A 24,069-nucleotide genomic window follows, 5' to 3' on the forward strand; every position below is an offset into this window, starting at 1 on the left:
GTTTGTATCTATAAAAGTGAGTTGTACCTTTTACCAATGATATAAAGCCCACCATATCCCTATCATCCAATGTCTGCCATCAAAAACCATACTCTTTCTCCTATTTTTGTTTTGTTTGCTTTTTTACTTGAAAATGTCTTCCCCACAACAGGGATCAAAAATTTGATTCTTTTGATAACAAAACCAACTTATATTTCTACAATAATACATTAATTATGCTGAAGATGTTTAATTAACAGCTTAGATAAACAGTCACAGGAAACAATCTGGGTTTTTAATTACATAATATAAAGCATGTATCTGTACATTTCTGACTGAAGTTTTGCCCATCACAAAGAGTTTATCATTAAGTGATTTAAATGCATTCATGGACAGAGTCACATGCCTTGTATTTATGTGAAACCACAGGTAAAAATATGAAATTTTTCTTAATGTAACTAAAATTGCATTTGGTTTGGAATCTTTCAAAAGTGAATGAGAAAAGTGGTCACAGTAATTACAGAGGAACAACATATATATTGTATGATACAAAGAGAACAGACCTCCCTCAAATACAGTTTCCAAATGTTAACTAAAATTTTACATTGAAAATAATATTTATTAATCATGCATGAATCATATTTATTAATTATTAGTACCTAATTACTCAACAAATTAATCATAAATCATAAAATAAACATTAATCATATTTATTAATTATTAGTACCTGATAACTCAACAAATTCTAGGTACCTCTGTATGTTCCAGTGTTTACAGGGTTACAGTGGCATCCTGATCTCAGGTATATCTTACCTGCTCTCAAATGTAAAAATCCACTTAGAATATATACACCACAGGGGGTGGATGCTGGACTTAACACTGCCAGTCTAGAAAGTACAGTTAGACACAATCATCTACAGAATCAGCTTCAGTCTGGAGGATACTGGGCTGGTAAGACTTAACTATAAGCCACAGAGACGCTATAAACTTACTTATTTATTGAAAGTGAAGAAACGTTCACTTGCATCCTCTCATATCAACCAATTCCTGATTAATTTTGTGACCAAGAACTAGACCTATTTTCTTTCTCGCTTGAGAACATCTTTTTATCACCTTGCTGCAAAACTTAATTCTACATGTAACATCTAAACTATAGACTTAGTCATTCTATAGACTTAAAGTTCTGGAAGGAAGGGAATAAGGTGGGGTGGGGTATACTTGTTAGTTGTTTGGTCTTATGAGAATTTTATCAGATATTCTCCTGTCTTTTAAGGCTTGAAAAACACTGAAGAGAGCATTCATAAGCAAACATCCACCGTCATCCATCGTAAGAAAAAAATGCTGAAATTCTCTCACCTTTAAACTTCACAATGAGCAATCTCTGAATAAATTCTCAGGAGGCCTCTGTGCTTACACTATTTAAAATTCACTTGTTACCATACTGAATCTCACCATCAGTGTATATCCACAACACTGTGATTCTAATTAGAATAAGATATATTCCATGCTTGTATAAATATATCAAAATGTATTCTACTATCATGTATAACTACAAAGAATAAAGTTTTTTTAAAAATCACTTGTTGCTTATGAGTATTGTCTTGACTTGAAAGTAGATGTTCTTTCAAAAAAGAACTATTTCGTAGCATTCAGGAAAGTGTTTTATATTCGTTTTATAATTATTTTGAATGCTAACTTCATAAAGTATGCAAATGACAGTGGTACACTTTGCACCCTTCATCAGAAGTTTGTTTCCTTATGATAAAACAGATAAGCCATTTACTATATAGCTCCTGAACTTTTCACACAGTTAACTATGAGATATCACCCTCATAATATACCATCCCATGTTAGTTCCCACCCACTCCCCACAATTATACTCAGCAACAACTTTAATGGGTCATATATAAAACTAGTCTTCAGTGACTGGTACACTCACCCATGCCCTCATTAAAACTTCAAGGATCTAAATTTCTGCTAAAAGTAATCTTATTTTACCCTCAGCCATGTGAAATAGTCTCTCATTTTAGAACACTGTTAATAAACAGCCTTTAAAAAACCAGTAACCCAAGAAATTCATCAAAATACATAACAAATATGCATTTTTCAAAAGCATTAATCAGCAAAACATTTAAATGTGCATGCTCTGTTATTTTATATAAATTTACAGATTATTCCAATTCTCATCTGCTAATTTAAACCAGAGAAAAACCAATGAAAATCTATGAGTTAATTAACATGACTAGGCCATTCACCTGAACCTTATCTTAAATCCATTCTTAACTCCCTCAGATGTTAATGAGAAACTTAAGAAATTTAATTTTAGAGACTAAATGATATCAATTTAGGGTCAGGTTTTTTATGCATAAGTCCAGATTTTTTTCTTAGAAATTACGGTTCAATTTTACAAGAACCACAATCAAATTTCCCTATAAGTTAAAGAAGAGCATGTTCTAAACACATTTAAACCAGCGATGTCTTCATTTAAGAGACATTTTCTCCTGTACCTGTGAAAACAAATTAAATTGTGTTTTTACTCTAATTAGTTTACCCATAAATAGGTATGTTATTTTATTCCAAAGTTCTCCAAATTTCTACCCAAACTAAGTATCAGTCAGTGGCCTATTTTTTCCCTTTACTCTTAGAGTAAGCTTAAGTCCAAGAAATATTTTCTTTATCTAAACAAAAAGCTAAATAAGTACATTTGTTTTAAAATAAACACAAGAGATTATGATGCTGTCCTTCACTTTCCTAAATAATGTCAACCAACCACTGATCTCTGTAATCAACTCCCTTTCAGAAACAAACTAGTTACCCACAGCATATGGTGACTTCTACTTCTTAGAAATATTTAAATGATTACCCACAGAATAACCTAAAAAGAAAAAGCTTGCTGTATGTTAGGATATTCTTGAACTCCCTAAAGTTGTCCTAATGGTGTCATACAGGTAGGCATAAATTTAAGTAGGAAAAGCATAAATTTCCATCTGCTGTACATTACCAGCTTTCCACCCTCTTCATCAAGTGTCAAATCTCCTTCAAGTACAGAATTGAACAAGTATGGCTTTTCAGGTATAATTTGTATTTTAAATTGGAATTTGTTCTATGACACCATTTATAGCAATGATTCTATGGGCTTAAAAAATTTAATGATAGTAAGAAAATTCATTCCCCAAACTGACTAAACTTTTATTCACACCTTCATTTATAATTCTAGATTCTTCCACCTCCTCCTTTATGAACGATATATAAAGATCACCAGCAATCTTAGAAACATCCTCCTGAATAAATATTTTCTGTAAAACAGGCATAGGTGCATTTAAATTTCTAACTATCCACTTAATTATGCAAATACCCAAGAAAAATGTTATTTTTACTTAACAATAACAGCACAATTTACAATTTCGAATCATTCTGAAGTTCAGGCATTATTCCCCAAATTTGAAGTTTATGTTTAGAATACAAAACACACTGGCATAATATAATGCACGTCAATAAGTTACATTTAAAAACCAATTGAGCACCATCAGATGCAGTCTCTCCAAATAAAACTTCCTGCAAAAGCAAAGTGTGTATCAATACCTCACCTTCAAGGATGCCTCGTTTTGCCGTAGAATCTTTTTTCTTACTGGTTTTGTAAATGTTTGCCTGTCACTTTATAAGAAATTTGTTTAAAAAAAAAGAAAAGAAAGAGAGAGAGAAATCTAAGAAAACCTATGTGTTGAAAATCGCCCACTACTTAAAAAAAAAAAAACTAATTATAAAATTTCTGCTAAGGGAAGGAGGACAGAGTAAAGTTGTAGGGAAGCCTAACACCAGGTGTAGTATATTTGCAAAGTTGGCCCAGCTGTGAAAGACGGTGCAAACGCCCTTTAGTTTTGTTACTTCTTCGTGTTTCTGTTGTTCAGATTATAAAATACTCAGAGAAAAGAGAAAGAAAAACAAAACCCCAATATGCTTGTTTCTTACTAAGTCTAAAGTTATAGCACTTTCCTAGGCTAGCTTCCTTTTAATTGCCAACGCCCGGATTCCCTTCAGTTTGCGCCGCTTCCTAAGAGTTTGAAGTTTCCCCGAGAGCAGAGAAAGGAGCTTCCAGTGCTTACCTGATCCCTTGGTATACAGGGCAGAGAGGTCCTTCGATGAGACTTGCTGCTGCAGCCTGACATCTCGGCGGACACCACGGAGCTGGACCGCCTCCTCCTCTTAAACACCGGGATATCTTCCTTGGTCCCAGCAATTAGCTGGGACCCAAAATGCTCCTTCGGAGCCGCCCCCGAGGACTGCGGTAAGATCTGCTCCACGTACCTGGCCAGAAGGATCCCCAGTATGCCGGCCAAATATGCCAGGTAAGGTCTCCAGGCGACCTTGAACCTCTCCAAGGAAATGAGGGACACGGTCCTGACCGCGCTAGTCAAAGCGATCATGAGGACACCCAGTCTCAGCCTCAGCACCAGCCATGTCGCGGCGGCCAAGCAGCTGAGCACCACCCCCGCGGCCGGGAGCGAGAGTAAGTGATCCTCCCCGACGCCCAGCCCAATCTGGACGAGCGCTTCCCCCCCGCAGCAGGCGGCCAGCAGCGCGACGGCCAGAGGCAAGCGCACCCCGGCGCGCAGGAGGTACAAGCCCATCCAGAAGAAGGCACATAGGAGACTGAAGAGTAGTGCCGAGGGCTGCAGCCAAGGGCTGAGCGGCGCGCCGCCCCCGGCAACACCTCCCCGAGGGCCAGGGAAGACGCCCCCTTCAGCTCCCGGGACAGCTTCCTCCTCCTCCTCGGTTGCTGCCGCCTCCTTACTCTCCTCCAGCTCACCGCCGATCTCCCCGCGGACCAGCTTCACCATCAGAGCCAGCAGAAAGGAAAGAGATCCCGCGCACAGAGCCGAGGAAAGTTTCCGGGAGCGCCGGAGCGGCTGCAGCACCAGGTCTCCCCAGCAGCCGCCGCAGCCCGAGCCCTGAGGCAATGGGGGATCCGCACGACGGTGGCAGTCCGGGCCAGCTACCGGGGCTTGACTCTCCCAGCCGTGGGCCGGCTCGTCCCTCTTTCGGGCGGCCTCGCTGGCAACTGCCATGGTGTGCCTTCTTCACCGAATCCCCACCGACGCCCCCACCCCTCAACACAGGAGCGTGCACACGCCCTTCCCAGTCCCACCCTCGGAATCCCTTCTTCTCCCCAGGCCCACAATCCACTGAAAGTTTCAGCTTTCGAATAACTCCAGGAGAACGCTAGATGCTCCAAAGGGACTTCTTCAAGTTAATCAGGCTTTGACTTTTCGCTCTTTGAATAGGTTTTGAAAATCCTCTGCTCCACCCCCAACCCCGACTTATATACTCAAAGGGATCTTGCTACTTCGGGATTTTAAAAATTGCCCAATGCATCCCGCGCACCCGGGCGGCTGACGCTGGAGGAGCCGGGGGCGCAGGGCGAGCACGGGGCCATTCCCGGCACAGCTCCGCGCTGCGCTGCTGCGCGCCGGGCCAGCGGCTGATGGAGGTCTCTCTCCTCTTTCCGCAGCTCTTTCTCTATCACTCTTTCTTTCTCCTGGGCCGATCCTCCCCGGCTCGGCCCCGGGACGCGAATCGCCATTCCCTGGGACTGAAAGCAAAGCCTCCTCCGCGTCTGTCGGTCCAGTTCATGGCAAAGAGTGGAAAAAAATGGGAAAAGGGCTGAGAAATAATCAAGAAGTTGCTTAGTCCCGTCGGAGAGAGACAAACCGAGACTCTGGCGGCTGCGGCAGGAGAAAGGAGGGAGGGAGAGCGATCGAGCTGGAAAGGAAGGGAGGGTGAAAGGAAAGGGAGGGTGAGAAGAGAGAATGAGATTTGCTTTTTCCCCCCTTTCTTTTTGGTACAAGGTTGGTGATGATTTGCAGTTTTGCAGAAGGGAAACGAGTGGATATGACTGCTTAAAACTGTATTTAAACGGGCAACTGGAGTGATCGACAATTCCGCTTTCTTTCTTTAAGGCAACTCCCTAGGAAAGCTTTCTCAGCCGAGCTCCCGCCCCTCCCCCGGAGGAGGCGCTGCTCTCAGCTTGATTGCTCCTTTTCCCGGAGCTGGGCCCTTACTACTTACAAGCTAGTGAAGGGGCTGCTGTGGCTGCTCTGGCCGGTCCAACGCGCAGCTCCTGGCAGCCAGCGAATGAGGGGGTCTGGGTCTGGCACTGAGACTAAGCTTTCTAGGACACTGAGGGGGTGCGGAATGAGGATTGTGCTTGGCTACTTGACAAGCAATGGGAGCCAACATACTTGCTACTGTCATTGAAAATGACACCTACAGCTACTGTCTTGATTTAAAGATGCTAGTAAGTTCTCAAGTACAACAGCAAGTCAGTTTCAGGTGACATTGTAATGCTTTGGCTGCTCCTGCTGAGAGATCTATTTTCAACAGAGAAGTCAAGCCTGTCCTTTTGATTCAAATGATGGAAGAATCACACACACACACACACACACACACAAAAAAAAAAAAAAAAAAAAAGCTTACAGAGTTCAGAAGCCCAGATAGTGAAATATAACATCTATAACATCTACAATGAAGATTAAACTTCTGAGAAAAAAATAATCAGGACCTTAGTTATTAAGGATTAAGGATGTTCATTTACTATGGTATATAGTATTTGAGAAACTAAAGAAGTTTTAAATAATTCAACATCTGTTCAATGAAATAAAAAAATAAAAAAACTCCAGTGTTCCTTGGGAACTGATTTCTTCTTAAAAGTGTCCACAATTGTTCAATTTTAATATGGCTATCTCGATGTCATTTGCTCTCAATAATATTAATAATAAAACAATTTTGTCTTAATTATCTTGGCATTCCAGGTTAAAGTGTGTTTGTAGCCTGGAGTATTTGGATAATTGGTTCAAAATGCCACTGTATTTTATGTGTAGAGATGAAGACTTGAAAAATGCCAAAAGGAGGAACTTGAAATAAAATTAATTCATGGAGGCAGGGGAAGAAGATGGCATAGTTTTAGACTTAGCTTCATGGAAAACTGCATGTTGTAGTGAGAGGCAGGTATTTCATATTAATATTATGACATAAATGGATAGATAGGGGTTGTGATAATACAGCTTCTCTGTGTCATGTGTCCAGAACTGTGCTACCACACAGGAGTACAAGTTGGGCAGCTAGTCAGTGGCAGTGGCACCATCTGTCTAATAATTAAGGAAACAGGAATAGCAATGTCTTTGCCAAAGACAAATGAGCCCCCTAGCATGCACACATACTTTCATGAGTTTCCTTTTTAGACATATGATTCATATGCCAGATCCTACCTGGGACACTTCAGAGTGCAAAACCTTGATTGGAAAATCATGCTAATATCTCTTGGCATCAAAAACAGCACATTGAATTGAAAAAAAAAAAAAAAACTGTAGAACTCTGGGCATACATCAAGGTTAGAAAATCACAGTGAGGGGGATTTTAGAACATTTCCATTTTCTCTGTCCTCTAACTCCACAGTTATCTCCCTTCTTCAGAAAAGATAACATCATCACAAAATCTGAACTATGGAAAGTAGATTTTTTAAAAAACTTTTTAAAAGTTGTAATAGAAAAGAAACAAAAAAATCCATTATCTAATAGCAGCAAAGCAAGAATACTAGGTCTGTATGTTAATGACACATTGGAGCTGCTCAATAGTATGACAGAAGCAATGTCCTGACCACTGGTTCCCCTTCCATTTTTCAAAACAAATCAAAGTTATTTCTTTCACCAGAAGCATAGAAGGTAGATTTTTCTCCCTGTTACCATCCAGAAACCAAAGGGAAGTGAACAGAAACAAAGACACAGAAAGCTACAGCCTGTGCTAACTGAACAAAGTGACTTACAATGAACATTTAGCAGAGCATCTTAATGAAATAAGCCATGATGCCTACAGTATACATTCAGCAATCACGCTTGAATACTTTAAGACAGTGACATAACAGAAAAAGAATAAGGAAAATATACAGGTGGAAAAAGAAAGGGCATAAACAATAGAAAGAAAAATTCAACTTTGACTTGATGAGCTCTTCACTTAGCCAAATCTGATTAATGTGGTTTTATTAGTAATTTGTGAAGGAGATACAAACTACAACAAAACTAACTACAAATCCTTTGCACTTTGCCAAATATAATTACTCTTAAGGTAAAACTGTTGTAAAATTTTAAAAAGTTTAATGTATGAATTACCAAGATCATTGTAATGTCATGTGTAGCTAATAAAAAAAAAAAAAGTTTACTCCCCCACCCCACCTTGGGCTGGGGTGGTGGCTCAGTGATAGAGTGCTTGCCTAGCATGTGTGAGGCACTGAGTTCAATCCTCAGCACTGCATATGAATAAATAAAATAAAGGTCCATTGACAACTACAAAAAGATTTTTTTTAAAAAGTTTACTCTCCTTAACATGGATTCACTCATTCTCCACTACCCACCTGACCTCTACACTTTTTTTTTTTCTGAAAGATACCTAAAAAAGAATGTATCTAAAAATTCTTCCACTTCTAAGTCCTTCCTTCTAATCTCTTCCACCTACACACCAAAACTCTTTCTCCTCAGTGTTGTCTCATCCTGGTAAGGAACATAACCACCTACCTCAAGCCCCAAGTAGGACATTGCCCTTGATTCATTCCTGATTATCTTGGTTAATTCTTTCATGCTATTAAAATACACTGGATTCTATCTCTACACTATATCCCAATTCCATTTACTTTTCGCCACCACTCTCATAATGACCAATCCAGAAACCCATCGTCATCTCTAATCATGACAATCACAATAACAAATTGGTCCTGCCCTGCTTGTAATTGATTTTCTTATGCAGCAGAATGATAGTCAGAAAATGCAAGTTGAATGATGTCTCTCCCCTACTTAACAGCATCCAAAGTCTTTCTAGTGCACTTGGATGATCCAAGTCCTCCTGACAACCCACAAGGACCTTCATGATCTTTCCAGAGTCACTTTCTCTGTCCTCTCTTTTTAATTCCAATTTTTCTACTACATTATAACTTCCTTCAGTGACAGAAATGGATTCTGTGTTATCCAATATAGTACACATTAACCACAAATGGCACTTGAACCATTGCTAATGTCACTGGGAAATGAGTTTTTGTAATATTATTATTCATTTATTCCAGGGATGGGAGTTGGGGTGCTTAACCATTGAACCACATCCCCAGCCCTTTTTATTTTTTATTTTGAGATAGGGTCTTGTTAAGTTGCTTAGGCCTCTCTAAGTTTCTGAGACTGTCCTCTAACTTGTGATCCTTTGGAGTCACTAGGATTACAGGAGTATGCCACCACACCCAATTTTGTGTTTTATTTAAATTAACTTAAATTTTAATAGCCTCACTTGGCTTGTGACTACAGTAATGAAGAATGCATCTCATGTATCTCAAGCCGTATTTGTGTTCTTTACCAAATTAGAAATCTTTTGGGGGACCTCAACTAGTACTTACATTTTTTTTCACCTAGCTCCTTCTCCATCAGTTCCAACTACAAATGTTACTTTTTTTTTTTAGAAAGGCCAATTCCCAGAATGTTTTTTGTTTGTTTGTCTGTTTGTTTTTCAATTAAACAATTATTTCATTGCTTGAGTACATACACAAATTTAGAGACTCGATTTTCATGCAAAGAAAGACCCACTTGGTTTTACAGTTTCAAGCCAATCAGTGAATTTGGCTCTCCATCAGAATCAGGTGGAATTTAGCATCCTTTTCCTTTCTATTCCTCTCAAGATGCTTTCAAACAGCAACCACTTGCTTAATTAAATGGTAGAGATCCTGGGGAAGATTAGGAGTAAGTCTTTTGGATTTAAGATTCTGAAGATTTTATTGCCAGTCACAAAACATACTTGTGCAATGCCATGTGAGACCCTCAGTATCACACCAATTTGTGAAGAAGTCAGACCCTTTTTGGCCAGTTTGTAAATCTGCTCCTTCACATGGTCAGACATTGACTTGCCCAAGCAGGGTCACTGGGGCTATAGGGCAGAGCCAACTGGGACAGACCCTTCCCGGGAACATGTACGTAGCCCAGGTTGGAAGTGCTCAGGCAGCAAATAGAGCCTCTAAAATCTTATTAAAAAGTTGTGGGAGCCAGGCCCAATGTTGCACTCTTGTAAATCCCAGCGGCTTAGGAGGCTGTGGCAGGAGGATCATGAGTTCAAAGCCAGCCTCAGCAAAAGTGAAGTGCTAAGCAACTCAGTGAGACCCTGTCTCTAAATAAAATACAAAATAGGGATGGAGATGTGTCTTAGTGATCTAGTACCCCTGTGTTAAATCCCCAGTACCAGATAAATAAATAAATAAATAAATAAATAAATAAATAAATAAATAAAAGCTGTGGGACATGCCAGGTACATACATACATTTCATCATTCACTAGCATACTGTCCTGTTTCATTGTATTTATAGAACTTAACACTACCCAAAATGGTCTTGTTCATTTGCTTGTTTTCTTGTTTATTGTCTATCTCTGTTTAGCGGGGTGCAAGTGCCATACACAAGAAATATCTTTGTTTGTTTGCTATGTATCTCCCATTACCAGAATAGTCTGGCATAGGATAGATGCTCAATAGACACTTGTGGAATAAATACCTGTTGGAAAAATGATGAAAGAGTAAATAAAATAATTTCATCATCTTTATAAAATCATAGGTTAAAGATCATTCCACATATTTTTAAATTTAATTTGCTCACATAGACAGATCCCTCTAAATCTTGAATTAAAGATTCTGTTGCCTGGAGTAGATTGATGAGCAAAATCTTGCAAGCAGCACCTTTTCCAGAAAGTTGCTTTAAAAATATATATCACCACTTTAAATTATTCATCTATTAGAGAATTTGGCAATAGTCAACATTTTGAAAACTTTGTACTGATTACCTGATGGAATGTCCATAATGCTTAGCAATTTTCGGGTAGGCACAGGAGAAAATGTAATTTAAATTTATGCATTTAGATAGCAAATAATCTGAGAAATCCAGATTAGGGGATGTTTGAATATAAATAACTACAAAGTCATATAACAATCTATGTGTTACATGTCTCCAATTATGCCAACTGACTCTACTACAGGGCTGAATTTAAATTTCAACAAAAAGCATATATTTTTTTGCCATGAAAGACCTCATTACTACTTATTATTTCACACATAGGAAAAAAATGCAGAAATCTTGCATTTCTGGATGCATCATCTTTCTTTCCTTTCTGTGAAGTATGGCCCTTCTTTTTAATTTCCAAAGAAAATACGTAACATCTTTGGATGTATAATTGTGAACAAACATAAATACACTAAAGACAAAAACCAAGATGTGAAGAACTGGTTCCAACCAACCAACCGGTTATTAACAACAACAAATAAATCAGACATCTGTAGCACAAATGGCCAGGGCAATTCACTTTCCATGCCCAGTATGCTAACATTGTTGGACACAAAATTGGCCTTCCCTACATCATACCTAAGTTGTTAATGGCTGGCTACACCCTTTCTCAACAAATCTGTAAGGAAATTGAAGTGCATTAGGTGCAAAGCTTCCCAAACTTGTTCAATCTGTGGCACCTGCAGAATGTGATAATACCTTGTTGCCACATCAGGTTAAAGGGACAAAACTTTTTGCAAACAAGTCCTCAGGCACAGGGCCTAAGGAAATTTGAATCTTAGGCACACCTGCATCCTATGGCACACTAGCTGGGAATCTTTTTGAGACACCTAGTGTCTGACCAACTAATAAAATATAAAGCCTTCTTCAGAAGACTGTTAAAATAAACATAAGGCAACTTACAAGATCTTAGGACCTTTCTGACTATCATATTTACAGTTTCATGCATTTTTTTTACTATTACTTTTCCATAAACTCCCTCACTTGATTTACAACACATGAATGATTTTATCTCATTTTAAAATGATTAGTTGAAATTCACTGCTTGATTTGTAAAACAAATCTAAATATAGAATCTAAATTTTTTTCTACCATATACTGGTGTCTTCTATCTTGTCTACAGCTCCTGTTCATAACATCAATAACCTCAATAACTTTTCCTCTGAACTTGCAAGCATTAGAACTCTTGGACAACTGAATTATTGAGTAATACCATAAATACTATGTTGTTGTTCAAGTCTTCAAATTAATGATAAATTCTTTTGTGAAATCAGCATGCTTTCATTTAGTAGCCTCGCATATGTCAAAAAGTGATGTTCAATATTGTTGAGGGCCACAGCGGAGTCGGGATGACACCTGGCATTTTGCCAGAAGTAATGGTTGAGAGGCGAGCCATTAAGATGATGCTGGATTGATTCAATTGTATATAGACCCCTGCTGTCCACCTTGGGCGCCCGCTACTTTGGAGTTCTCATGGGGATTCCTAGAAAGTTGGTTGGTGAAGTTCCGGGGGAGGGAGTTCCGGTTGGTGTGTGGTGTGTTCCTGGAAGGGTCTCGTGGGTGGCGTTGGGGAGTTTGGAAATGAAGTTTGTTCCTGCTTGAGTGGCTCGTGATTTGTGCCCAGCCAGACTGCGGCACAATATGAAGGTGAAAACTTATGCTTCCTTTCCAGAATTCTTTGGAGGCACCATGTTTGAATCCCAGTGGACAAGGATATGAAGAGAAGAAGGAAATCACTGATCACAAGAGCAGAGCACCTGAGAGAATTGTGAACAATGCATTTATGTGTAACTCTGCTTTTTATATGAATAGCAAAATAATTACAAACGGTGTAGTAATAAGAGCTTTGCAATTGCTTACATTACTAACTTAAATAGTTTTATTAAAATACATTATTCCACTTTTCTGCTTTAGTAAGAAAAGCATGACATGTTTAACTGAATATTTCAGTAGTGATTCAAATCTTGTAGCATCTCAGATCCATCATGATACATAGTAATTTTCAATGTATGTGCTAAAGTAACTGGCAGTGAAAGGATGGTATTTGGCTGAATACAACCTGACTTCTGTACAATGATTATTACTATCAAAATAATCCTTATTTTGAAATACAAGCAATACACTGGCAGAAGTCAGAGTATTAAATCTTCCTTTTTGGGTAAACTTTATAAGGCCATTAACTTTAGTTTTGAAAAAAATCTCTTCCACTAGACTTTGGATTGAGTCTTATGATAACAGTAGAGATGATAGTATAAATAAGTCAAAGAAATGGAATGCTTTGTTGCTGAGAAAAAGGTTGGGCAGGGGACATGCAATAGGGTAAGGGTAGGCAGGGATTTTCAGTAACACATGAAAGAACTTCAATCCATGTGTTTTAGTTAACTTTTTTTCATTGCTGTGGCCAAAAGGCTTGACAAGAACATTTAGAGGAGGAAAAGTTTGTTTTGGAGCTCACATTTTCAGAGGTGTTCAGTGCATAGTCACCCAACTCCATTGCTCTGGGTCAAGTTGAGCTAGAAGGGTGTGGCAGAGAAAGTGGCACAGGGCAGGACTTGGTAACAAGGAAGCAGAGAGGGCTGTTGCTCACCAGGAACAAAATATAAACCCTAAAGGCACGCCCCCAGTGACCCACCTCTCCTAGCCACACCTTACCTGCCTACAGTTACCTCCCACCCAGTTAATCCGGTCAAGTGGATTAATGCACTGATTAGGTTAAGGCTCTCATAACTTGATCATTGCCTCACACATGAGCTTTTGGGGGGGGGCACCTCATATCATAAAACCATGTTCCCTTTATTCTATAAAAATGGGCCTCACTTAAGGAATACTCCAACCATTATTTTATGAAGAGGAATAAATTTTATTAAACTTTGAAAGGAATATGTAATAGTATGCAAAATATCCAGTTTTTTGGAATAAGGGAAGAACTGGTAAAATTATAGTGCAAGACTGAGCCCTACTGACTCCATAAATACACATGTCAGTTATACAGCTGCTACTGATGGGCAGAACATTCTACAGTGTTAGAATTTAAGGATGATTCTTGAAGGGTGCAGTGGTGCACACCTGTAATCCCAGTGGCTCGGGAGGCTGAGACAGGAGGATCACAGTTCAAAGGCAGCCTCAGCAAAAGCAAGGTGCTAAGCAACTCAGTGAGACCCTATATCTATAGGACTGGTATAAGGCCCTTGCTTAGCACCTGGATGGCCATCTTAAGTGACAGTTGCCATTTTAAGAAAAAAGTTTCACTTTCCCGCCCAAGAGCATTGTTGAGAAAGGCTCACCACTCCCTCATACCAACCTTGCATTAGGACCCACCCAGCTCTGATTCCTGAGCCTGCCCCATACAAGTTTCAGAACCCAATCCTATTTTGCCTCTCTCTCCTATAAAGAGATGGCCTTTATTTGTCAGCTCTGACGAATAAACTCTCATGTGGATCTCTGCCTGGCCTCTGTCTTTCATTTCTTGCTTACCCGTCTCTAATTCCTCGCTTTCCTTTCATTTTGGTGCCGAAACCCAGGATCAGGTTTCCTGGTGTGCCTGCTCCCCTCTTCAAGAGTCACTGAGTGTCCCCAGGCCTGATACGAATTCCATCTTAAGATCAGGCTCTCCATTCTGCTGAACGTCCTCGAACCCACCACTGGACAGCTTGGGTCCTATACCTCAAGTTCCACCACATTTCAGGTAAGACCCCTGTCTCCGGTCGACCTAAATGACCTAGGGGTCCTGGGAAATGACCATTAAACATCAGCATTCCCAGTGTTCTCATTTGGTTGAGGGCACCCCCAGCCACAGCTTTCATAGCTACGGCTGATCCCTAATGTCAATCGAGTCTATAGGTGGTCTTTTATTTGGGTCCTGGGTTTTGAGAAAAGCCCACCAAAGGTGACTGGGAATTGCTCCTAGTGAGACTACCTCTTGGCCTTGAGTTAATCTCTACAGGCTTCTGCCCCTACTACATTGTCCTGGCTGAGTACCCAAGTGCCTCTACAGGCTCCTGCCCTGACACTTAACCAGCAGTGGTGACGACCCCCTGAGCATAACCATACTCTTGACTAGGTGATACTAGAAACTGGGGGACACCCCACCTCTAAACTCACCTTTTATGTCTCACTATGGGTGGCTCCTCATCCATTCTCTCCCATAGTCCCCTAGGCTGCCTCCTGATTAACCTATAGTGTCTCCCCCCCACACACCCCTCCCCCCCGCCCCCGGCCGGAACTAAACTCCCCAAAACTTATCTGCTTGTGTAATCAGATCCGGCCTCAATATCCTTTGGATAATGACTCTAAATGGCTGCTTAACGGCACTCTAGATCCCAATATTATCAGGGATCTTTTCAAATATTTTGAGTGTTTTAAAAAATGGAAAGAGATGTTATATGTTCAGGCCTTCTTCTCTCTATGTTCACAACCCTCTCTCTGCAACTCTTGCTCTCCCTCACAGGTCCTCTTAGTTCTCACCTCCCTTATATCTTCTTCTAAGGGACAGAAGATCCTACCCAGGACTCCTCCTCCTTCAACCCTGTGGATGAGCCCCCGCCATACCACATTTCTCTTTCTGATAAAAACTCCATGGCAACTGTTCTTCAGCCCCTCCACCCTTCTCTCTTTCTGCCACATGCTCACGGGCTGCTGTTTGTTGCCCAACCCTCATCTCTGTGTCCTCTACATGAGGAGGCTGGAGTAGATGGTGTAATCCGGGTTTATAAGACTTTCTCTTTGTCAGATCTTTCACAGATAGAAAAGCAGCTTGGGTCCTATACCTCAAGTTCCACCACATATATCAAAGAGTTTCAGAATCTGACTCAATCATATGATTTGACCTTCCATGATATCCATAAGGTCTTGTCTAATATCCTCCTGCCCAAGGAGTGCAGGTAAGTTTAGCAGGAAGCTAGAAATTATGCTGATGAGGTACATTAGACCTCCCCTGCCCATCTGATTGGCACTGAAGCAGTCCCTGATTGGGACCTCAATTGGCATTATAATTTGCCTAGAGGAGTAACCAGTAGAAACCAATTCATTACTTGCCTCATGGCAGGACTTAGAAAGGCAGCCCATAAGGCTATCAATTATGAAAAGCTCCAGGAAATCATCCAAGAGAAGAATGAAACCCCTTCAGCATTTTTAGAAACTCCAGATGGGAAACAACTACTAATGACCTAATTTTTCTCCCATATTTTCCCCAATATTAAGGCCAAACTAAGGCGCCTCCAGAGGGGGCCCCTAACTTTCCAAGCTGAGGTTCCGGGAGTGGCCTTCAAGGTATATAATGGGAGAGAAGAGAAGGCGAGGAAGCAGAAGTATCAGATGCTTGCTCAAGCCGTGTATCCGGCCTCAGCATCTGTCCCTTGTTCCCCTGGTCCATGGAAGAGGCCCTCGGGACTGCTTGGAACCTGTTTTAAATGTGGTCAGACGGGTCACTAGGCTTGTACATGTCCTAAGCCTTGCAAGCCTCCAGGCACTTGTCTTAAATGCCATCAGGAGGGACACTGGGCCGTTGACTGTCCGTGAGCCCATAGCAGCCCCCAGCCATCCAGTCCTTTTGGTTCCTCTTTCCAGCTCTTAGGACTGGCTGCAGAGGACTGATGAGGCCGGGGTCCCCATCACCTGACCACTGCCATCACTCCGTGGGAACCCAGGGTAACTCTGCATATTTCAGGTAGGCCTGTCTCCTTTTTCCTAGACACCAGAGCTACAAATTCAGTCCTCAAGGAGTTCTGGGGGCCTACTACTAGTTCTATGGCCTCTATTGTCTGGGTAGAGGGTAAACCTTAACAACCCTCTAGACACCTAGACTTGTTTGTGCTTTTGGCTCTCTAATTTTTACCCACTCCTTTTTGGTCATTCCACAGTGCCCTGTTCCCCTTATGGGAAGGGACATCCTCACAAAGTTGGGGGCTACACTTTTCATCTCCCCTCATATATGCTTCCGTCCAGACTCACCTGCTGCTCCCCTGCTCCTCACCCTTACCTTAGGACCATCCCTTATTCTGTCTGCCAGTGCCTTTCCATTACCCCCTTCCGAGGTGGACCCTACTATCTGGGATGTTTTAAATCCTTCTATCACCTCACACCATGAGCCCATTTATATCCATCTCAAAAAAACCCTCCATTTTCTGGCCCAGTCACAATACCTGCTCTACCAATAAAAATTCCTAGGCTTACAGGCTATCCTTCAAGACCTCTTGCAAAAGGGATTCCTTAGACCTACTCATTCCCCTTATAACACCCCAATCTTGGCTGTAAAAAAGCTCAATAGTTCCTACGGCTTGGTCCAAGGCCTCCATTCCACAACTCTGGTCATCCCAATCTACCTGATGGTAACCAATCCTTATACCCTTCTTTCTACCATTCCTTCTGGGGCCTCTAACTTCTCAGTGCTAGACATAAAAGATGCCTTCTTCTCTATTCCCCTCCATTATGACTCTCAAGACATTTTTGCCTTTACATACATAAACCCTGAGTCATATAACTCCACTTAGTTGACACAGACAGTTCTCCCCCCAGGGTTCTGAGATAGTCCTCATATCTTTGGACAGGCCTTGGCTAAGGACCTAGCATCCATACATCTCACTCAGTCTATGGTGCTACAGTATGTTGATGACCTCCTTCTTTGCAATCCCTCCTTTGAGGTCAGTCAACAGGATACCTGCAAACTTCTGCCCATGACTATAGGGTTTCTCCATCCAAGGTACAGCTTTCTTGGCAATGGTAACATACCTAGGCCTCCTCCTGACCCCTACACACAAAGCCATTATGGTTGATAGAAAGGGCCTTATCACTAATATATCAATGCCCTCTACTAAGGAAAAAATTATCTCCTTTCTAGGTATGGCAGGATTCCTAGAGCTTGGTTTCTTAACTATTCTATATTGACTAAGCCTCTAAATGATGTGGCCTGGGGCCCACTCTCTGAACCCCTATTGTACCCTGTTACAAAGCCCTTCACCAGGCTCCAGCAGGTCCTCCTCCGGGGCCCTGCTCTCCATCTCCCTGATCTAACATGTCCATTTCACCTTTACTTGGCTGAAAAGCAGGGATTTGCTCTAGGGGTCCTCAGACACATGCTGGGGCCAACCTTTGCCCCTGTGGCTTATTTATTGAAGGATCTTGACCCTACTGTTTGGGGATGGGCCCCTTGCCTACCAATGTTGGCCGCAGACTCTCATTAATGAGTCAAAGAGACTCACCTTTGGGGTCCAATTCACCATCCTGGCTCCCCAACACCTAAAGGAACTTCTCACCTATAAGGGCTTACATTCTTTATGCCTGGGTCACCTTTCATCTCTACAGGTTTCCCTGGTGGAAGATCCCAGTCTTACTTTCCACATGAGCTCACCTTTAAATCCTGCTACTCTCCTCCCCACTCCTCAGGAGTCTTCCACCTCGTCTCCTCTTACTCATTCATGCATTGAAACTCTGGAGGAGCTTCTTCTATATCCCTCCCACATACAGGAAGGCCCCTTGCTCCAGACAACATACACACGGTTTGCAGATGGCTCTTCCTTCAGGAGGGAGGGAGTTCATCAGGCAGGGTAGGCTATAGTCTCTCTAACCTCAGTTGTGGAAGCAGCTCCCCTCCCCAGTAATACACCCAATCAGCAGGCTGAACTTGCTGCCTTCATCAGAGCTTTCACTTTGGCAAAGGGAGCCTCCCTTAATGTCTACACTGACTCTAAATATGCTTTCCACATACTTCTCTCTCATTCTACTGTTTGGAAGGAGTGTGGATTCCTTACCACAAAGGGAACTTCAATTAATAATTTCCCCTTTATTGCCAATCTCCTTTAGGCCTCAAAGCTTCCCACTGCCATTAGAATCTCACATTGTAAATCCCATAAGACAAACATCTCCTTTGTGACACTGGGCAACAACAAGGCAGACTCTGAAGCGAGGGCTACCGCCCTCCTCCGACAGCCTACTCCACCTGCGGTCTTCTGCCTTGCTAGTCCCCTGATGGACTCTTCCCCACCTGACACTCAACAGATGCCTACCTTCCTGCACAATCTCTTTTACCCCAACACCATATCTTTAATCTCTCTCTCCAGAGGACCTACAATTTCTTTCTATCTGCTCTGCCTCCTGCCAAAAAACTAATCCCTCACCAAAATTGGGCCACCTGGGATAGCATTCTGCTACTACTCAATCTCTGTCATCATTCCAATGACATCCCACCCCCCTAATGAGAAACTCAAAAGCAGTCCCTTTCCAGCGGGAAGCAATTACAGAAGATTGACCTGCATCCCTGTTCCCAAGAAAAAACAAAAAGGGGGGAAATATTAGGTTCTTGCTTAGCATCTGGATGGCCATCTTAAGTGACAGCTGCCATTTTAAGAAAAAAGTTTCACTTTCCCGCCCAAGGACATTGCTGAGAAAGGCTCCCCACACCCTCATACCAACCCAACCCCTAACTGCCTTGCATTAGGACCCACCCAGCTCTGCTTCCTGAGCCTGCCCTATACAATTCCGAGAACCCAAGCCTGTTTTGCCTCTCTCTCTAATAGAGAAATGGCCTTTATTTGTCAGCTCTGACCAATGAACTCTCGTATGTATCTCTGCCTGGTCTCTGTCTTTCATTTCATTGGTTACCTGTCTCTCGTTCCTGGCTTTCCCTTCATCTGGGGATGTGGCTCAGTGGATGAGTGCCTCTGAGTTCAGTCCCCTGGCACCCCCGTAAATAAGTAAAAGAACTTAAGGATAGTTCTCTTCCTCAACTGGAATTGTATTTATGGAGACAAATTTGAGAGCTGATAGAAAAGAAAATATAAGTTTAGCCTACTTCTTTTTTATATTTCAAAACCACTGAATTTTAAAGTTTATTTTTAGTTCATCTAAAAGTTATAATAGCATTCCCACTGTTATTTTTTATGTATACAATCATAAAACACAAGGACAACATTTCTATGTAGCACAGAAACATCTTTGGACTATGAATTTAATCCTCTTTTGTATGAAACCCACCAATGTTTCTAAGGTGACTGAAGTGTTTGGGATTATCTTATCATTTTGGAGGAAATTCTAATAAGCCATCAAAAGTATATAATTAGGCAACTAATGAAAGGGAAGACAGAAAAAAAAAAACCAGATATTTTATTACTAGATCCATGCTGAATAGTCCATAGCCTGCTGTTCTTTTCCTTAAAAACACTCTAAGGAGAAGGCATATTTAACAGTAGAATGAAATTGGAAAGTAGATTAAAAAATCATTCATAAAAGAGCCTATTTTACAATTCTGGAAATATCCTAATATAACACCTGTATTGTGCTTTTCAGCTTTTAAAGTGATTTAATATTTATTATCCTAATTAATCTTCACAGAATATGTGATGTCAGTGAGGTTTTTATTATCATCTGGAATTTATGCAAACATGTTACCAAGAGCTGGGTGCTTGTCCTCAATGCCAATTCAGTAATGAAAAGGAAAAAGAAGTTTTACTGTTTTGCTAGCAAATGAGAAACACACAGGAACTCCTGTCCCAGAGGCTGTGATTCTGCCCATAAAGGAGAGCAGGAGCTTTAAAAGAGGTGATTCAAAGGCTACATTCTACATGTTCTCTGTAATTCACTTGTTCATTTGGGAGATAATCATTTCTGAGATCATCTGGTGCCAACCCCAAAGTCTGAATTGCTTCATTCCTGCAATGGGTGTGTGCTCAAGGACAGATATGTGGGGAAGAAAGGTAATCCCCTTTCCCCTGAGATTAGGGAAGAGGAGAGATCAGGGAGGAGCAGGGAGAAAGGAAGAGAAAGAAACATGTCCATTTTAAAAATAAATGGCAGTGGCAGAGCAGCAAGGGCAGTATTCAAAGCATAAAGTAGACCACTGTTACAAAAGGACACCAAGACCCATAGGGATTGAGATTTACTGAAGCTAATGAAGCAGCAAAAACAACAAAACTTGAATCTTCTGATTCTTGACTTCAGAGCTGGTTATTAATAGATAAAATGTAGCCCCAATACAACCTGAGCCTAAAAGAATTCAGAATTCTGTCTCACCTAATCAAAATTTTTACTAAGCTAAAAAAATTCCAAAGATGGAATATATCACTACTTTTTAATTTTTATGTTAGGATATATTTCACATATCACAAGTTCACCCCATTGGAGTATATACTTCACTGCCTATACAATATTAGCAAAGTTATGAAACATCACTACTATCTAATTCCAGAATATTTTCATTACTCCTAAAAGAAACTCTGTACCCTTTAGGAGTCCCTCCTTATGTGCTATTCCCCCAACCCCTCCCAACTGCTAATCTACTTTCCATCTCTATGACAATGTTCTATTCTGAATATTTCATGTTAATAAAAATATACAATAGGTGACTTTTCTGTCTGACTTCTTTCACTTAGCATGTTTTCAAGGTTTATCCAAGTTGGAGCATGTATTAATGCTGAAGGGAAAGCAAGGAATGAAAGTCGAGTAAGCAAGAAATGAAATTGACCAGGCAGAGATAAAAATGACAGTTTGTTTGTCAGAGCTGACAAATAAAGGCCATCTCTCTATAGGAGAGAGAGGCAAAACAGGCTTGGGTTCTGGGACTTGAATGCGGCAGGCTCAGGAAGCAGAGCTGGGTGGGTCCTAATGCAAGGCAGTTAGGGTTTGGGTTGGTATGAGGGTGTGGGGAGCCTTTCTCAGCAATGCCCTTGGGAGGGAACATGAAATTTTTTTCTTGAAATGGCAGCTGTCACTTAAGATGGTCATCCAGGTGCTAAGCAAGGACCTTATAAGTGCACCTTTCTGTCACTTAAAAAATTTCCATTGACTCATTATGCTGTTATAAGAATTATTTATATATTCTGGGTATGAGTCTTGTATCAGACATAATTTTCAAATATTTTCTCCAATTGTTTGGCTTATATTTTGTCCCTTCCTTTCTTCCTTCCATTCTTCCTTCCTTTTTTTCTATGAGGGATTGAACTCAGGGACACTTTACCACTGAATTAAGTCCCCAGCACTTTTTTTTTTTTTTGTATGAGTGGTACCAGGGGATGGTACCAAGGATTGGACTCAAGGGCACTCAGCCACTGAACCACATCCCTAGCTCTATTTTGTATTTTGAGACAGGGTCTCACTCAGTCACTTAGGGACTCACAAAGTTGCTAAGGCTAGCCTCAAACTTGTGATCCTCTTGCCTTAGTCCCCTGAGCCACTGAAACTATAGGTGTGTGTCATCACACCCATTTTATTTTCACTTTCTTGACAGTATCCTATAAAGCACAAAAGTTTTAAATTTTGATGAAGCCCAATTTATGCATTTTTTTTCTGTAGCATGTGCTTTTAGTATTACTTCTAAGAAATCATTGCCAACTAATCTCCAGGATATATAAAGAACTCAAAAAACATAACACCAAAAAAAAACCCAATGAATAATAAATGGGCTAAGTGACTAAACACACACTTCTCAGAAGAAGAAATTGAATCTATCAACAAACATGAAAAGATGTTCATCATCTCTAGCAATTAGAGAAATGCAAATCAAAACTACTCTAAGATTTCATTTCATTCCAGTCAGAATGGCAATTATCAAGAATACAAGCAACAATAAGTGTTAGTGAGGATGTGGGGGAAAAAGGTACTCTTATTCATTGTTGGTGGGACTGCAATTGGTGCAACCACTCTGGAAAGCAGTATGGTGATTCCTCAGAAAATGTGGAATGGAACCATCATTTGGCCTAATTATCCCACTCCTAGGTTTATACCCCAAATTAGCATACTACAGTGATGCAGCTACATTAATGTTTATAGCAGCTCAATTCCCAATAACTAAACTAAGGAACCCATCTAGATGCCCTTCATCAGATAAATGGATAAAGAAAATGTGGTGGGCTGGGGATGTGGCTCAAGTGGTAGCGCGCTCGCCTGGCATGTGAGGGGTGCTGGGTTCGATCCTCAGCACCACATACAAATAAAATAAAGATGTGTCCACCAAAAAGTAAAAAATAAATATTAAAAAATTCTCTCTCTCTCTCTCTCTCTCTCTCTCTCTCTCTTTAAAAAGAAAAGAAAAGAAAATGTGGTATATATACACAATGAAATATTACTCAGCCTTAAAGAAGAATGAAATTATGGCATTTGCAGGTAAATGGAGCTGGAGAATATCATGCTGAGCAAAATAAACCAAATCCAAAAATCCAAAGGCCAAATGTCTTCTCTGATAAGCAGATGCTAATCCATAATGGGGAGGGGAGTGGGAAAGAATGAAGAAACTTTGGATTGTGCAGAGGGAAATAAGGGAAATGATAGGAGGGGAAATGATAGGAGGGTGTAGGGATGGGAAGGATGTTGGAGTGAAACAGACATTATTACCCTATATAATGCAGGATTACACTACTGGTGTGATTCTGCACCATGTTCAGCCAGAGAAAGGAGAAGTTGTGCTCCAGTTGTGTACAATGTGTCAAAATGCATTCCACTGTCATGCATAACTAATTAGAATAAATAAATAAATAAATAAATAAATAAATAAAACAAAACTAGTGCCAAATCCAAGGTCATGCAGTTTATTCCTATGTTTTCTACTAAGAGTTTTATATATTTAGTTTTTACATTAAGGTCTTAGATCCATTTTGAGGTAACTTCTTTATGGTGTAAGGTAGGAATTTAATTCCATGCTTTGCATGTGACTATTTAGATGTCCCACCACAATTTTTGAAAAGTTGATTTTTTTTCCTTCTTGAGGGACTTGTCTCTCCCTCCACACCTTAAGAGTTGATAGGAATTGGAGAACTCTTGGAAAATGTCTTTTGCATTGAAATAAACTTTGCACCTCCTCCAATATATTTCCCAGCTCTGTTTTTGGATAAGTGACAAATAAAACAGTTACTTTCTGTACCTAACAGCATTTCAAATGTTCGAAATCCCTATGAAGTCTTATTCTGGTTTGCACAATGATTTATTGGACAACATGATTATTCATCCTTGCAATCTTCATGTCTGCTTGTCCACATCACTCTGAAATACTCTAGGTCTGATTTTTCTAACACAGAAGAGAACAAAACTACTGTTTTACTTCCCTTGATCATGAATATAAATTTATGTTAATGCAACAGGAACCTTCGTTTTCTATGTTCTCCATCTATCTCCTTATTGTTATTTTTGTCGCTCAGAATTCATTAAAATGATCACAAATTTAAAAAATAGATTCCAGCAAGTGATAGCTTTCTAATTATGTTGTTTCTTTGAATGTACACATTTGTCAAAAACAAGGGACCCCAAGATAAAGCAGCATT

The 24,069-nt window shown here is 40.6% G+C and overlaps 1 protein-coding gene across 1 annotated transcript in view; it reads right to left on the bottom strand.

Annotated features, from left to right (window-relative positions):
* Positions 1-5,045, bottom strand: part of Pde3a (phosphodiesterase 3A) — a 318,404-nt gene extending 313,359 nt beyond the window's left edge. The window contains exon 1 of the mRNA XM_027934262.3: positions 4,083-5,045. Within this exon, the coding sequence (XP_027790063.2) occupies positions 4,083-5,045 (963 nt within the window). The remainder of the gene's footprint in view (positions 1-4,082) is intronic.
* Between the last annotated feature and the right edge of the window lie 19,024 nt (positions 5,046-24,069).

The sequence above is a fragment of the Marmota flaviventris genome, chromosome 3, assembly GCF_047511675.1.
Source record: "Marmota flaviventris isolate mMarFla1 chromosome 3, mMarFla1.hap1, whole genome shotgun sequence".
Lineage (NCBI taxonomy): Eukaryota > Metazoa > Chordata > Mammalia > Rodentia > Sciuridae > Marmota > Marmota flaviventris.